The sequence below is a fragment of the Monodelphis domestica genome, chromosome 1 (genome assembly GCF_027887165.1).
Source record: "Monodelphis domestica isolate mMonDom1 chromosome 1, mMonDom1.pri, whole genome shotgun sequence".
In the NCBI taxonomy this organism is placed as follows: domain Eukaryota; kingdom Metazoa; phylum Chordata; class Mammalia; order Didelphimorphia; family Didelphidae; genus Monodelphis; species Monodelphis domestica.
In genome coordinates, this window is record NC_077227.1 from 735,332,462 (window position 1) to 735,350,523 (window position 18,062).

Here is an 18,062-nt window from a genome sequence, read left to right on the forward strand (position 1 = left end):
GAACTGGACTGAATTGAACCGAACCGAGTCAGGGGACCTTTGGCTTGATAAACAGAACTTCCTTCCCTGATGACTCAGGGTCCAGCTTCTATAGCATCAGTGCTTCGAAGGCTGGCATCAGTGAGCCACAGGGCCTTGTTGGCATAAGTGGTTGGACAAGGATAGACGTGAGGCATCTATGGTTTTAAACTAAGGAGGATAGCATCTCCCCATTGAAGGGCAGGTAAGCCCAAGATCCCTGGGAACAGCTGTGTTCTTCAGACCACCAGCTCTACAGGAGCTCAGACCTCAAAAACATCTTCTACTGGGGATAGAAGTCAACCATCGCAGCAGGTTCTACGCCCTTCCCTACTCCTCGGCTCTCTCAGATACTGAAGACTGAAATAATAAACTGAAATAATTGTTTATTTAATAATTCCTGATGGTAATGGGATTTACTCAAGGAATGATTGTTTAGGACCAGTATCAGAAGGAGACAGGGTTTGGGAAAGCCAACAGGCTAAAGCTTATAGGATACCAAATATTATTAAACAGGGCTTATTTAAGAGAAGGAAAGGAAGGGAAGGGAATTGGGATGATCTATCTTAAAATATAAATAAGGGAGGAGCTGGGTGGCTCAGTGGATTGAGAGCCAGGCCCAGAGATGAGAGGTCCTGGGTTCAAATTTGGATTCAGCCACTTCCTAGCTGGGTGACCCTGGGCAAGTCACTCAACCCCCATTGCCCAGCCCTTACCACTTTTCTGCCTTAGAACCAATACACAGTATTGATTCTAAGACAGAAGGTAAGGGTTTAAAAAAAAAATATATATATATATATAATCCTCCCACCAAATCCAGTTGGTAGCTTCAGAGAGATGGTATCTACACTGTCAGTTACCTCTACCTAAAAGTCCCAGTTCCTATAATACAATACACTTCACTAACCCAGATCCTCCCTTGGATGATGATAGAGGTAGTGAGGCAGGAAGGTAAGCAGGGGCTCAAAGGGAAGGCCTCACTGACTGATGGCTTTAGATGTCTCCAGCAGCTCTGTAGGAATATCTCTCAGCATCAACAAGACACACAGAAACAGGAAGTTGGTCAGATGGATCACAAGGAAGCCACAGGAGAGAGACTAGTTAGTTCACTAGGTCCATCCTAAGAGACTAGACAACAGTCCTGTCACTTCCCCAGAATTCTGGAACGCCCCTGCTTCTGCCAATTTCCCGATAACAAGAGCCAGAGAAGAACGTTCTAATCCCCAAAGCCCTTGGCACTGACCGTTCAGAATTGGCTATGATTTTGTCAATGGAAATATTAAAGAAGAGGCATTACCATCTGCTTTCCAACTGTACCTGGGGGAGCCTGGGACCTTCCTGTCCGACTCCTGGCTGTTGCCTCTTTCATTAGAATGCTATATTTCCCTCTTAGTTTTCTATTTAGATCTACAGTGCTAGCATGATGCTTTGCACATAGTAATCCCTTAATAAATTACTTTCATTCACTTGTTAAACCAAACGTTTCCCAAGGATTGGAAATGTGTTTCCTTCATTGGTCTGTGGGATTCCCTGAGGTACGCTTTGTCCTCTTCATCGGAATTCCATTGCCATTCACGGTGCGGATGGCACTGGGCCAGTTCCCCATTTCGGAGAACAACACCTGATGTGGTGTTTCCTGTCCTAACCACAGACCCTATTTCCCTTCAATTCTTAGAGCTACCACACTGAGCTGGGTTCTGCCTGGCGACGGATGTCCTGGACTGCATTGGCAGGAGGGCAGAGTCTTGGAAGCACCAATGCCAGGCTGGGCATGGATGGAGAGTAGGGAAACGTCATCTATAAAGGGATTTCCCTTCATTCCTGGGCTCTGATCCCTCTAACTCCTGCGGAGACAAAGAAGCTCTCTAGAAAGTCGAAATGGAGACTAAAAGAAGGAGGAGAGAATTCTTCCCAGATTGGCTGCTCATGCTAGGTGTGTTTGCTTTGTGTGAGCTCCAGGCAGGTAAGTCTAAAGGAATGAGCTAAGTGGTACTGAAAAAACGAGATTGGGGTCTAATAGAGGGGAGAAAGCCCCTGCGCTCAGAAAAGAAGTAAGCTTCTTGGAATATATATATATATGTATGTATGTTTGCATATATACATATCTGTAATAACCATGGCAGATTTGGGAGAGGATTTAAAAACAATGAAGGGAAAAACCAAGGAAATACAAATGTACACTATTTAGGGATAGTTTAGAGGGACAGAAGCATTGAGAGTTGCTGACTAGAACCTCAGCTCTCCAACCATTATTATTATTTTAATTTTGCACCTCTTTGTGCAGAGGCAACTGGTGGTATAATTGAGTGCTGGAGCCTAGAACTGGGAAGACCCAAGTTCAAATCTGACCTCAGACATTAGTTGCATGACTCTGGGCAAATCATTTAATCTTTGTTTGCCTCAGTTTCCTTAACTTTAAAATGAGGATAATAAAAGCATCTACCTCATAGAGTTCTTGTGAGGATGAAATTATATAACATTTGTTAAAAACACTTTGAGGACTTGGCACATAGTAGGTGCTCTGTAAATGCTGGACTTCTTTCCTCATTTTATTATTACTTTATTAATATCACTTTTGATCCTACGGTATCTCAAGAGATTAATCAAGCAGTCTAGAAGGGAAAGTTTTTCTCCTGGATCAGGGAGGAGCAAATAGAAGTCTCTGTTGAGGATAAGACTAGATTACTTCTTTAGAGTTGGTGAGGAATTAACTACATTCTTGTTGATTTCTGGATAGTGGAGAGGGCTGGCAGGAAACTGGATCCAGGATAAGGGAAAGTATACGAGACCGAGACACAGAGAAGCATCCCAGCCCGAATCCTTCCTGCTTAAGACTGCAGGCCTGCCCTTTGAGGGTGGGCCCCTCATTTACCCTGACCCAAGTGGAGACAGATCACTTAGTCTCTTTCTTCTCAGTTCAGAGACATTGGTGACTTTTTGAAAGTTCCTTTTTAAAGTTTCAAAGCAGAGAAGAACAAAGTGAGACTAATAACGTGTTAGTTAAGTATCTAGTTCTAATTTCACTTATGCCATCTCTTCAGCTGTGAATCAGGGACTTGAACCAAAGGCTCGCCTTCCATTCTTCAAGTCTCAGGCTTATACTCCCTTATTTTGCCTTCTCATAACCAGGGAAGGAATGGAGACCACAGTCCCAGCCCCACCCTCCCTTTCCTTCCTTGCAGTAGACTTTTAACTAGCTCACTGGTCACTCCTAGTTTTCCCCATTAAAGTGCTTCTTCTCTTCATAGTGAAGGCTCAAGCTTCCTTTTCCTACACATCTGCACTCATCATATTCATATTTTTCACATTATTAGGCTTGACTGGCCCCTATCAGAGAAAGGGGATGATCTCAAAGGGTCCTGATTAAATAGAATCATAGAATGATATATTTAAGAATAAAAGTATTCTGGGAGTGGCTGGGTGGCTCAGTGGATTGAGAGTCAAGCTTAGAGATGGGAGGTCCTGGGTTCAAATCTGGCCTCAGACACTTCCCAGCTGTGTGACCCTGGACAAGTCACTTGACCCCCATTGCCTAGCCCTTACCACTCTTCTGCCTTAGAACCAATACACAGTATGGATTCCAAGACAGAAGGTAAGGGTTTTTTTTTTTTTTTTTAAGAATAAAAGTATTCGGGGGCAGCTGGGTAGCTCAGTGGATTGAGAGTCAGGCCTAGAGATGGGAGGTCCTAGGTTCAAATCTGACCTCAGACACTTCTCAGCTGTGTGACCCTGGGCAAGTCACTTGACCCCCATTGCCTAGCCCTTACCACTCTTCTGCCTTAGGAACAATACCCAGTATTGACTCCAAGACAGAAGGTAAGGGTTATTAAAAAAAAAAAGAATAAAAGTATTCTTTGAGGTCTTTTGGTACAATTCTCTCAAATTACAAATTAGGAAAGCAAAACTCATAGAACAAACATGACTTCTCCAAGGACTCACAGGTATTATTAGAAGACTTGAAACACAGGTCCCTTGAATATAAATTGGATGGATCTTCAGAGGATCTTTTATAGCAAACCAACAAGAGTACAGATCCTTTCTACAAGGTTCCACGCAAATGGTACATTCATCTGACATCCAATTTCTGCTTTTGTATCTCCATTTTCTGGGAAATCACTACCTATGGAACTAACACCCTCTAGTTATGGATAAAAGTAACTCTTAGGCAGTCTAATTGCTGTCATTCAATCATGTCTGACTCTTTGTTTTCCCATTTGGGGTTTTCTCGGCAGAGATACTGGAGTAGTTTGCCATTTCCTTCTCCAGCTCATTTTACAGATGAGGAAACTGAGGCCAAAATGATGAAATGACTTGCCCAGCATCATACAGCTAGCATGTGTCTGAGACTAGATTTGAACTTACAAGATGAATCTTCCTGACTCCAGACCTAGGCCATCTAGCTGCCTTATTCCTCTCTTTAACTTCCCCTTGTTGCTCCTATTTCTGCTCTCCAAGGCCAAGCAAAATGAAGATAACCCTTCTTCCAAATAACAATCTTTTAAATACTACACTACATCTTTGTCTTCCTATTAAATAGCTCTTGTTGCTTCAGTTGATCCTCATGTGCCAGAATCTTGAGGTTCTTTGCCATCTTTGTTATCATTTTGGGAACTCTCTCCTCCACTTGGGCATCTGTCCTAGTATGTGGCAACCAAAGCTGGACACAAATATACTCCAAATGTAGCCTGACTAGCCCAGACTCTATTAGAGCTATTGTCTTCCTTGATCTAGGCCTACAATGCCATCACCCTCTTTAATCCACCATATCATGTCTCTAAGTCCTATTGATCTTGTAATTTGAAAAATCCCACATACATTTAAACATAATTTGTTGATGCCTTTTTGTCATTCCTCAGCACTCTCCAGACTAAGTTCTCCCTTATGCCAAAGAAAATCATTGCAAAAATCATTTGATGCAAATACCTTGTCTGAAAATGTATATAATGATTTCTACATATAGAAATCTATGCTGTCCTATCCTAGGAATCTCCCCCTTTAATCTATATACTTCCTGTCCTAGGAATCCCCCAACCTGGCTATAATAAGGAATGAAGTAAATTTCACTAGATTTTTTTCTGCAGCATTTGATTCCCCCCAATACTCAGATTTCCTATGAATATTGTTGTAGCCATCATTTATATAGTTCTCTTGGTTCTGTTTATTTTGCTAAGCATAAGCTCATACACAGGTCTCTGAATTCATCATGTTCATCATTTCTTCATGTATCTCAAGATTTTTAACTTTTCCCCCAGCAAGGCACCCTATTACCCTTTAAAAAAACCTCTTGGCTGCCATCTTAGAATCAATACTGTGTAATGGTTCCAAGGCAGAAGAGCAATAAGGGTTAGGCAGCAGAGGTTAAGTGACTTGCCCAGGGTCACATAGTTAGGATGGTGTCTGAGGGCAAGACCTCCCATCTCTAGGTTCTCTCATCAGTCTTAAATCAGTTTCCCATCCTACCTATCTTCTCTTTTAGCTCCTTCAAATAAATCTTCCCCAAATCTAGTTACCTGTCAAATAATGCCTGGAGTTCCTCTCATTCTCTCTAATGAAACTCAAGATGGCATTATGCCCCTTTCTTCAGGGGTTTTAACATCTGTATTTCAGCTACATTGCCTATTTAATGATCAAAGTAAGATGTACAATAGCATTCCAACCTATGATGGATAAAATCATCAGTAGAGCCATTCAATGATTTCTTAGCCACATTGTTGAACAAATCCTACAGTGCTGAGGGCTCCACATCCAGGGGCTCCTCATCTTCAGAGTTCCCAAGGAATCAGTAGAAGCAGCTTTGCACATGCCCCACAGGGTTTTGAGGTAGAAGAGATTTTAGCAATTATTCAATCAAAGGACCATGGGACTTAGAGAGTTGGAAGAGTCTCAGTCATCCAGGGGTTTAAAAATCAAATAGCAATGGATCACTGTGAACTACATACTGACTTAGAAAACCACAAATTAACATTATCTATGTTATATTTTTTATTGTTAAACTTTATTTCCAAATTACATGAAAAAAAATCCCTTACCTTCCATCTCAGAATCAATACTACATATTTGTTCAAGAATAGAAGAGTAGTAAGAGCTAGGCAATGGGGCTAAGTGACCTGTCCAGGGTCATACAGGTAGTAAATGTCTGAGGCCAGATTCAAACCCAGAACTTCCCATCTCTAGGTCTTGCTCTCAATCTGCTGAGCTACCTAGCCCCACCTTCCCAATTATATGCTAATCTGGTTCAGTCTAATTCTGGGATTTTACAGGCTACCTGTGGCCTGCTGTAGCTGGTTTGACACCTTTATGGTCAACTGACTTATTTTAGACATATGAAACTAAAGACCAGAGATGTAAGAGATTTGACTAAGGCCATATAGACAGTGAGCAATAGAGCCAATACTCTATCAGTGATGGTGAACCTTTTAGAGGAGCAGGTGATGTCCTCAGGAACATGTAGAGAGGGGAAGGGAACAGCCCATACCTGAGTCCCTTTGGCTTTCTAGTATTGTACTCTGGCAAATTCTGTGCTGGGGCAATGGCAGACATGCCCACAGAGAAGGCTCTGAGTACTACCTCTGGCATGTGTGCCATAGGTTCACCAACATGGCATCTAGGCTGAGTTCTCAGACTCCAAATCCTTCTGAATTTATTGCCCTCATGATTGGATCTATAAGTCAGTAAGTTTAAAAAAATTGTAAGTACTTACTTTAAGCCAAACACTGCTCTTGAGGCACATGAAAAGAATCACCCCAGGTTATTTCCTTTGGTGCTACAAATGCCTGGAGCTCCAAAGATGTTAAGAGAAAATGACAAGCTCATGAGATGTATGGTGGAATCACTGATGAAGCATCATCTTTTTTTCCTTTCCAGAGGGGAACAAACCTAGCCAACAAGAACCTACACATATGGAAAAAAATCCTGAAGAACCCCAAGTACTGCAAGGTATGTTAACTGAGTGCACTGACAGTTCCACCTGACTCTTTCCCTTTGTCTCCCCAGATTGCATCCATCTGGAGTTTCAGAATGCTAATGGGCCAATTTCTTATACACTAGCATGGCTTCTCATCCTTAGATTCAATGGCTGCCTATGACACCAGGATGGGATGAAAATGCTGCTATACTCTACCTGTGCAGTAGCTCTGCCTGCTCCTTTAGCACTCCTGTAAAAATCAAATTAATCTCAAATAGTTTAAAATATTATATTTTAAGAGATTTATTAATGATCATTAGAAGTAAAGGAATAAAAAGGTAACAAAATAAAAACCACGTGCCCATATCTTTTCAAAAACCACAGTCACAACCTAGGAAACAAAGAGGCTGAGACCAGGAACCCAACTCAATATATCCCCCTGTCTACAGGAAGTACATAATGACAGGAAGTCAGTGAGCTCCTGGGAAATGTAGTTTTTAGGGTAACAGATTTCCAATTATACACTCCCATGCATTAGCCAGCTTACTATTCTGTCTGCACTAACACCACTGATATTTACACTATGTAATCTACTTAATAAAACAGAAGATGTGGGTTATAAAAGTATTTATGCCATCAAGGAGCAATGTCTGGACCAAATCTGTTAATGTCTTCTTTACCTAGCCTTCCTATGTGATATACCAAGTCATGATAGGTATACTTTACCCTTCTTGGCTGTCCCCATGGGCAATTGTTCAAATTAGCCTACTGATAGAAATTCAATGGGTGGGAGGACATAGTAGGGTTTGGGGACACACATACTGAGACCTTTTTTTCCCCTACCTTTCTGTCATTCAGGTCACCACAGGCTTGAGGGTGAATTCATTGCAGTGGGTACAAGACATTCTCTCTTCAATTTCACCATAATCCACGTTATTGATGATGTGCTAGTGTGCACCTATGATAAAGGGAATAAGCAAACTGTGTTCAATGGAGCATGGATCACCAGGGCACTAGGGAAAGACTTCACTGAGAATAAGAAGGAATTTAATTTAAGTGCTGAGACGTATTTCCGCTGGCTCCTCAGCTTCTTTATAAAGAAAGACACCAAGAGTAACAGTAAGTGAGACAAATTGAATCTTTGTATTCAGAATTAAAGTGGTTATGTACTTCAACCCATTCATGAAAGACTTCCCCACTATAACATACTCAAAAAGCGCTTGTCTAGCCTCTGTTTGAAAACATCCCAAAAGGACTAATTCATCATCTCCTAAAGCAGCACCTTCAACTTTGGGGCAGCAATAATTGTTAGGAAAAGTTTAATTTTGTCTCTTTGCAACTTGCACTCCATATTATGAACTGTGGAGCCAAACCAAAGAAGACTCACGGCTCCTCCATGTCACAGTCCTTCAAATTCTTGGATAGCTATCATGCTCCTCCTCTCTCCATTGAATCTTCTTTTGTCTAAGCTTAACACGCTCAGTGCCTCCATCATCTTAGTTACCCTCTTCTTGACTCTCACCAAAATATCAATAACCTTCTTAAACCACAGTGACTTGACTAGGGCAGAACACACTAGCATTATCCCCTCCCTATTACTGAAATCTGTGCTCCTTGTATTGCATCTCAAGATCACATGAACATTTTTGGTATGTGGTATCATACTGGAGACTCAAATTAAGTCTGACTTCCATTAAAACTCGGATATCCTTTAAAATGACTCCCTGATTATATCTCTCTCATCTTGTGTTTTTGAAGTTGATTTTTTTGTCCCCAAGTGCAAGATTTCATACAGCTACAGCCCAATTCTTAAACCTTTTAAGAGCTTGGTGGATCTTGATTCTGTCATCCATTATGTAATCAATCCCTTCCAGCTTTGCATCATCTGCAAATCTGATATGTGCAATCTTTGACTTCATCCAATTAATATTTTAATTAATGTAATTATTAAAAAGAACATTGCCAAACACAGATTTCAGGGGTTCTCCACTAAAAATTTCCTGTCACATTGGCATTGAATAATTAACAACTACTCTTTTAGTCTGACGATCCAATCCATTCTGAATCTACTTGATTAAATTATTATATCTCTATATATTCTCCACAAGAATGACATGAGATATTTGATCAAAACATATCTACAACATTGCCCACACATTTAAGTGATGCTATCAGATAAGGAAATAGATGTACTCTGTCCTGATCTATTTTTAGAGCCACGCTATCTGACAGCCATCTTGTGTTTCTTTAATAATCCTTTTTAGAAGTCTCCACACAATTAAAACCAAGCTCACTAGTTTACAGTTTGAATGTTCTTATCACTTATCTTTTTTGAAAGTCAAGACAATGTTTTTGGTCCTCCATTTCTTTTTTTTTTAAACCCTTCCCTTCCTTCTTAGAATCAATACTATGTATTGGTTCTAAGGCAGAAGAGTGGTAAGGGCTAGGCAATGGGGGTCAAGTGACTTGCCCAGGGTCACACAGCTGGGAAGTGGCTGAGGCCAGATTTGAACTTAGGACCTCCCATCTCTAGGACTGGCTCTTAATCCACTGAGCTACCCAGCTGCCCCCTTGGTCCTTCATTTCTAGTGTTAAGGTCATTGTCCTTTTCAGAGGAGATAAAGAAAATATGAATTGGACATTAATTTTTTTTCTCTGTTGTCAGTTACTATTGTCCCATCCACATCAGAGTCTTATCCCTTCTTTGATCCTCTTTTTATTCCAATAAAGTTTTTTAAAAGTGGAGCTGCACAATGAATAAATATGAAGCTTTTCTTCTATCCAGCGAACCAAACCATCTTTAAGGGTAGAAGCATCTTGTATTCAAAGCAATGAAGAATTTAATCTATAGGTGCCATTAGCTGTGATATTCTGAGAGAGGAAATATTAGTACTGGTAGATGATAAATCCCTGATAAAAGAATAATGAAGACAGATATATAACTGTTAATTTGACATAAACAACAAAAAGATCCATTTTTGTCCTTAGGTGGAGTATGGGGCAGCTAGGTGGTACAGGGGATACCGTGTAGGGTCTGAAGTCAAGAAGATTCATCTTCCTGAGTTCAATTCTGGTCTCAAACACTTATCAGCTATGGGACCTTGGGCAAGTCACTTCATCTCATTTGCCTCAGTTTCCTCGTCTGTCAAATGAACTGGAGAAGGAAATGGCAAGCCATTCTGGTATCTTTGCCAAGAAAAACCCAAATGGGGTCATGAAGAGTCCGACAACCCTGAAATGACCAAACAGCAGTGTGGAATGCACAGGGCCTTGAGTTGGGGGCTAGGGAGAACTAGTTTCAAATCCCACCTGTGAAACAAACTAATCATTTAATTCCAGGCAAGTTATTTTAACTCTCTCGACTTAAAAGGAGGTAATTGGAATTGATATCTTCTACAGTTTATATTATTAATTCCAGATGCCCATAGAATATGCAGGTATAACTGTCCAGCAGGTAATTGATGCTGTAGAATGAGAAATGGAAGGTCTCTTTCATTTCTAAATCCATGCTCCCATTCTGTCCAGACCTGACAATCAGATGAGCACATTTCCCTTCTGGTGATTTGTATAGGTACCAACCAGACCACTGGAAGGAAAATAGAGAACTAAATCCTTTAGGGACACAAGTGGTGATTTCCTTACTTCTGCTTTTTGGAGGTAGGAACTTCAGAAGATAAAAATGGATTTGGAAAATATACGTGTGAATAAAGTAGTTATGCTATTCTCTAAGGTTTTTATTAATCAAATTTATCCATACAACAACACTGTAAGGTTTTGTGATTATCACCTTTTGTAGACTGGGAAACTGAGCTACCTAGATGTTTAAGTGGTTTGCCTAGTTTTACACAGCTAGTAAATGTCTCAAGCTGGATTCAAACTCGAGAACTCAAATCTTCCTAACTCCAAATCTCCCATTCTATTGACTATACCACCTAATTGCCTAGGTGGGTCACTGAAAAATTGGTGCTTAAGAATGGGAGTTAGTTATCTAAGCCTCAACTTTACAATAACAGAAGGGTGGAGTCTCAACAAGAGGCAGAGTATAAATAATGATGTGTTGTTTAAAACATATTTGATCATATTCTTGTGAAACTAATTGAGGGCTTTGGACTAAGAAAGGAAAAAAGAAAACTGCTCACACTTAGCTGAAAAAAATCAGACTGATTATTTAGCCCTAATATCTATCCTGAATTCTATTTCTGCACCATCTGGACAGTTACACCTAGATTATCATATGGGGGTCTAGAACTAAAATGTAAATTGTAAATGCTATGCTGCTATGGAAAGGGAATTGGATCTAGAGTCAGATAGATTGGGTGTGAATACCAGATAAACCATTTGTTGGCCATGCCAATTATGGGGAAAGTAATTAACCAATATCTGATCTGGTATTCATACCATCATGTCCTGAATGATTACTGAATTCTAGACCCTTTGTTCCTTCTATTCCCTGATGCTGAAAAACCCAGACAACAAGAATATTTTTAAGGTTTCTCTCTAAGTATTTATAATTCAGAAAGTATACATGAAGATATGGTAACTAGATTTCTATGTTTTGGAAAATTAGCTAGATTCAATCTAATTCCAAGTCTTAGATGATTCTATCTTATTAGAGTTTGACAGTTTCACCAGGTAGTATTTCTTGCCAAAGAGAGAACAGTTAGTCTTAACTTGACTTGTAGAATAATTCAACCCAATATACAGGTTACCTCTAAAATTGCCTCCAAAGCAACAATTTTCCATATTAATCCTTGGCTCAATTTACCTGCTCTACAATATTCTGTTCTTCTAGAAAAATATAATAGATTCACATGAGAATAGTCCTTACCTAGGAGGTACAGAGAGCAAGTATTCTTACCTCTATTATACAACAGGAACAAAAGGATGTTTAATAGTATTAAATTCTTTAAGGTACACAAAGCAACTTACATACATTTCCACATATATTGGGAAATTATATGGAATATAGAGTCCTGGAGAGAGCTCTAGCGTTGGAATAAGGAATATTTATGTTAGAATCTCTCCTTACTCTCTTATCGGTTACATTGCAAATCATTGGGTAAGTCATTTAAAATAATTCAGCCTTGGATCCCTCATTTGTAAAATGAGTATAATACTAGCACCTGTCTGTCAAATTACTTCTGAAGATTAGCAAAAATAATATTCTCTATGTAAAGTGCTCTGAAAAATGTTAGCTATTAATATCATTCTAAACTTTTAAAAAATCCTTCTTTTCCATCTTAAAATCAATACTGTATATTGGTTCCAAGGAAGAAGAGTGGTAAGGGCCAGACAATAGGTGTTAAGTGACTTGCTCAGGGTCACACAGTGAGGCAGTGTCTGAAGTCAGATTTGAATCCAGGACCTCCTGTCTTTCCTGGCTCGCCATTCACTAAGCTATCTAGCTGTCCCCTGTTCTTATAAACTTTGAAGGTTTACGCAAATTGCTCAAGGTTATATAGTTAGCAAGTTTGGAAGACTGGTTTCATAGTGCCCCCCTAACTTCATCTCCAATTCTGATTCCATTATATCATACTGACTCATCAGTCTTTCTCCAGAGAATCATACAATACAGCTCTATGGAGAGTGTGAACTGGATAATGACATTTACATTGGCAGCCAAATCCAGTTTGCTGTGGATGGTGAAGATTTTATCAGGACAAATGATAAGATGGAGCACTGGATTGTCACAAAACCTGAAGCAGAGCACTTCAGAACCATAGCAGAAAGCACCTTGGGGGTCAACCTGAGAAAGAAAGTTATGAAGCATTATTGTGCTGAAATGATAAGAAAAATCCTGCACTACTCAAATTTGAAGGAAAATGGTGAGTTCCCAGTTCTTCCTGTTTCTTCCCAGGGTTCTCTCTGGCCATGTCAGCAAAGCACAGGCTCTAACCAATCTTATCAAACTGAGAAAACTCTGAGATGGGCTTAGGACAGACTGTCCCTTGCCAGAGGACCAGTGGAGATTTTCATAAACAGTGGAATGATCCCCCCACCCCCCGATGATTCTTCTCATCCAAAATAACTCAAGGGGATGTATTTGGTATGGTATTGTTAGGAATAAAATAGGGTCAGGCCAGAGTTTTAAGTGTTTATTAATAAAGTGAGAGAGTGAGAGATGAGAAAGAGAAGAGATATAGTTATATTTTCCCCTTAAGCAATGATTAGGATTGATTCTCCATTTGTCTGGCTTAAGGTCTATATTAGTGATGGTGAACCTTTTGGAGATGGAATGCCTTCCCCTTCCCACTGAGATGGAGTTCTCCTCCCCCAACACTGAGTGCTGGTTAGCACCCATCCTCCCCTTACCCCACACAGGGAATGAAGAAAGCATTCCCATTGAACTTCTGGGGCAGAGGGGCAGGGAAGTGAGGAATGTCCTCAGCAAGTATACAGAGGGGGAAGGGGAGAAGTCCAAGCACTATGCTTTCCTTCAGCTCTGCCACCTGTGAGCCACTCATCTTACTCCCTGTGAGTTCCCATTGGGCTGCTGGGCTGAGGGGTGGGTGATGTGAAAAAAAAGTCTTCAGGCGAGGTGGTGATGGGGAGGGGAGCAACTCCACTTGAGTCCCTCTGCCTTTCTAGTAATAAACTTGGGGGTTGAGGGGCTGGGGAAGAAGGATGGCTGAGTGCCATAGAGAGTGCTTTGTGTGCCATCTTTGGCACCTGTGCCATAGGTTCACAGTCACTGGGTCTGTATTTTCTTACCACAGCAGTGGGAAGGCTATCTTATTCTCTATTGTGGAAGTCCAGAAAAAAAGTGAGTTTATTGTGTCTGGGTTTTCCCAATCTCCCCCAGCCTACTCCCTCTCATACATCATGCCTGTGGGCCAACCATTGCCCTTTCTGCTCCAGGGCTACTCAGGGGAAATTCCTCTGCCTTGTTTTCTTCCACTTTAATTGCTGACTTTCCTGCTGACTCCAGGAGGCACCAGAGTTTATAGTCTATCCTCATGATCAAGGTCCTCTCAATGTCTTCCTTCACACAATATGGAAAGAGTATGATCAGCACCAAGTGAGAGAGTAGCCACCCTAAAGTTCACATGAATCCTTTCAAGTACTAAAATATCGGATTATATTCTTAACCCATTAGAGCCCATTGGTTAAGGGATCTGGCAGTATAGTCATCATCACTACTGACAAATATTCATTGAGAGTCTACTGTGTGAAAAATACCATCCTAGGTACTAAACAGGGTACAAAGAAATATAAATTTCTACCCTGGTCTTCAAAGGCCTTGAGGAGTCATTTGAGTCTAAAGGAAGAATGAATGAATAAGTGAATTAATGAGAGAAGGAAAGAAAACACAGTTATCAAGTGCTTGTTATTTGCCAAGGACTATGCTAAGCTCTGGAAGGTACAAATAGAAGAGCAAAACAGTCTTTGCTGTCCAAGAACTCATAATCTAATTGGGAAACATAGTACACATGCAGATGTTCTCCATTAGGACAGAAAGCAAGGCCCAGAGGTTCATAAGGCATAGAAGAAGGGAAATTGGTAAAGCCCAAGAGTTCCTCATCTTAACCAGAAGAATTGCAGTTTGTAACTCCCTGGTCAGCTAAGTGAGCACTGTGGACTGTCATATTCACTTGGAAGGTCTGTGAAATGTACGTAGGAGGAACTACAGGGAACCAGCCTACACACCTGGGAAGAAGAGAGTAGACCAAGGATGAAATTAGAGTGGGGCTCTGGCTTTTCCTTATCCTTTGGGGAAAACAATTGGGTGAAGGTCAGTGTATAGTCAGGAGGTAATAAGGGGGAGGAGAAACCAGCCAGAAAGTAGGGCAAGTGAGTCATCTAATGTCAATGCCAACAAAGCAGCATTGGGCCCCATGTACTAAAGTGTATAGGCATGGGGCCCAATACTGCTTTGTTGGCATTGATGTGTGTGAGTATAGTATATATGTACTCACACACATGCATGTATACATAAACATATACATATATGTACACATGTGTGCAAACACACACTCTAAGGGCATGCTTTATGGTAGTATGCTTGAGTTTGCCCAACCCAACTAGATGTCTTAGAATCATCCATTTAAATCTTTCACACTGTCAGAGAATGTGGCTTCATAAACTTAAGTGAATTCAGAAGGAATGAATACCTATGAGATGTGAGCCCAGGAACATTCCCATTTACACTGTTGCAAATGGCAGCCAACAACTGTTTCTAATGGGTGAGAGAAGAGTCGTTGGAGTGGGGTGGTCGACAGTTGGAGAACTTGGTTGTTGGACTGAGATGACTCTTGTAGCAGCCAAAATGTTACTTTTTGACCTACTTAATATTTGGCAGAGAAAGATGGAGGATAGAGTAATATGGAAGGGAAGGAAGTAAGAGAGGGTACAAGGAGTGATAATGGAACAACAGAAAGTCAATGATCTTTGTTGGTAATGTCATCTTCTCTTTTGATTTCTCTCTTCAGTGGCCCCTGAGGTGACTGTGTCCCGCCATGATGTCTCAGATGGTAGAGTCGCCTTTAACTGTACTGCCACAGGCTTCTACCCTCGCTCTATAATGATGCGTTGGGAGAAGGGTGGGCAGCTGGGTGTGTGGGGGCAAGAGAGCTCCAGTGGCACCTTGCCCAATGCTGATTCCACGTTCTACCTCCAAATCACACTGGAACTTCCTCCTGGTGATTCAGGGGCAGGTTACGCTTGTGTGGTAGAGCACAATAAGCTGCAGCTACCAGCTGTACATCCTGGTGAGTGTTTCTCCCAAGCCACAGGGGTCCATTTCCCAGAACTGGGCCATACAATGGAATGTTGTCATCCTTTTCACCCCCTTTTTCCTCTCTGAGTAATGTTCTACAGGGCTAGGTTTTCACTGGGCGGGCATGATCTCCACTTTCCCCTCCTCTCACAAACTCTTGTGTTTACTTGTTGTCTTTCACACCCTGCAGTCCCTGAGAAGCCCACTGAGAGGAGGTCATGGGTCCTGGTCTTGGGTCTCCTAACAGCTATCATCCTGGTGCTGAGCTGCTCTGGGGCCTTCATCCTATGGAACAAGAAGACAGGTATGTATGTGAGAAGGCAAAGGGAAAAAACTAATTGCCCAAGCAAAAGATCGCAGGGAAGTAAAGAGATGGGGAATGGATGTCACATGAGGTGAGGATGTCACACTGTCCCTGCACCTCACAGGGTTCTTAAGAGGAAAACTCTGTAGGCAGATTGGACTCAGTAATAGAAGAGAACTCAGATTGTATCTAAAGTACAATAGACACAACTTTCTTGGGAATTGGTTGTCTAGATTCAGCTTCCAGACCTCCAATATCAGGGAATTTACTTCTCTTTTTTTAACCCTTACCTTCCTTCTTAGAATCAATACTATGTATTGGTGCCAAGACAGAAGAGCAGTGAGGGCTAGGCATTGACAGTGAAGTTACTTATGCAGAGTCACACCACTAGGAAGTATCTGAGGGCATTTACTTCTTCCTAGGATAGTCCATTCAACTTTTGGGATTTGAGGAAAGTTATCCTGATATCAAGTCCAAATCTACCCCTGAACACTCCTGCCAAATATCTTCTAATTCTTTTTAGTGTATAGAATAAATTCAAGCTGAATGTCTCTTTCACTTGACAGTTAAATTAAATGCTTGTATTATTATCACTTGACTCCAATGTTTTCTCTTCCCCAAGAAAAACATCCACAATATCTTCAACCATTCCTTATAATGCCATGATTTCTAGTTCTTTCACCACCACAATAGACCACTGGACATGTTTCCATCCTTGTGGACCTTCAGATCTGATAGGGGACATAATCCTCCCATTCTAATTGAGAAGATTCATGGCTGTCTTGGGGAAGCCCCTTGTCTGATGCAAGATATGCTACTACCAAGAGAAAGGAGGCAGAAGGAACGTGCCAGTGCCTCCCTTCTACATTAATCTCTATTTGTTTTTCAGGTCAGAAGACTCTTGAGCATGCCACAGTGGGTGATGAAGGGACCCTCTAAAGGGAGTTGGGATTTACATAAGCAAGGAACCCATCAGTGAAGAAGAGCACTCTAGAGGGTCTCTGGGTATATACATAAATTCCAGTACCCTGATATTTTTCTCTTAATCTGTAATCAGAACAGATCTCCCAATCAAAACTGGAACATGGACATTGTCTGCTAGTAGCCTTTCTCTGTAAATAGATTGTTGCATGTCTATAGAATAAGGAAAAAAATAGATTTTCATCTGGTTACTCAGGCATAATTAAGTGCATGCTGTGTTGCTCTCAGGAACTCAAAGGATGAATGTATCTGTGGTTTACTTTTTCTAGTAAAATAGGAGCAGATTCTGTCCAGAAATAACCCCCCCCCCCCGCCTTAACATCATCTATACTGATGTCAGATGTCAGGCTATTTGTGTATTCCAATCAGAGCCAACTCCTGCTGTTTCTCTCAACTTGGGTGACTGTTCCTGCCTCAATGCCTTTTATTCAAATGTATGGAATTTGTATGGTCAATTGGGTGCAGGGCTCTAATTCAGGAAGTCTTGACTTGGAAATTTCCTAACTGTGTGACCCTGGCCAAGTCACTTAATCTTGTGCTATTTAAATTTCTTTTATCTATAAAATGGGAATAATAATAATAATAATATCTATCACCCAGGCTTGTTGTGAGGATAAGAGAATATCATAAAGCCCTTTGCAAATCTTAAAGCACTATGTAATAGTTTATTGTAGTTGTTGATACTGCTTCAGTGAACAAAAGAGCTAGGTTGTAAGTCAAAATAATTGGGCCTTAATATTAGATATGATACTTATTCTGATGGCCACAAACATGTTGTTTACCTCTCTGAGTTGCAGTTTCCTCATTTATAAACTGCTGAAAATAATGTATACAACCTATTTCACATGGTTCTGTTGAGGAAAATGCTCTGTAAACCTTAGAGCAATGATGGTTAACCTATGGCATGGGTGCCAAAGATGGCATGCAGAGTGCTCTAAGTGGGTACTCGGGCACCCTCCCTCCCCACCACTCCACCCCCAGAATTGGTTATTAGAAAAGCAGAGGGACCTGGGCAGAGCTACTCCTTTCCTCCTCTCCACTGTGCCTGATGACAATTTTTCACATCACCTGCCCCTCCACCCAGCAGCCCAATGGGAATACTTTCTCCCTCCACTGTGTGGGTTAATGGAGGTGAGGGT

General features: G+C 41.1%; 1 protein-coding gene across 1 annotated transcript; it reads left to right on the top strand.

Annotated features, from left to right (window-relative positions):
- Nucleotides 1-1,773: 1,773 nt before the first annotated feature.
- Nucleotides 1,774-17,232, top strand: LOC103094094 (zinc-alpha-2-glycoprotein). The gene is made up of 7 exons (XM_007477469.2): nucleotides 1,774-1,981; nucleotides 6,883-6,954; nucleotides 7,781-8,041; nucleotides 12,481-12,747; nucleotides 15,352-15,630; nucleotides 15,829-15,942; nucleotides 16,832-17,232. The coding sequence occupies exons 1-7, from the start codon at nucleotides 1,897-1,899 to the stop codon at nucleotides 16,879-16,881; spliced, it is 1,128 nt and encodes a 375-aa protein (XP_007477531.2). The 5' UTR covers nucleotides 1,774-1,896; the 3' UTR covers nucleotides 16,882-17,232.
- The last annotated feature ends 830 nt before the right edge of the window (nucleotides 17,233-18,062 follow it).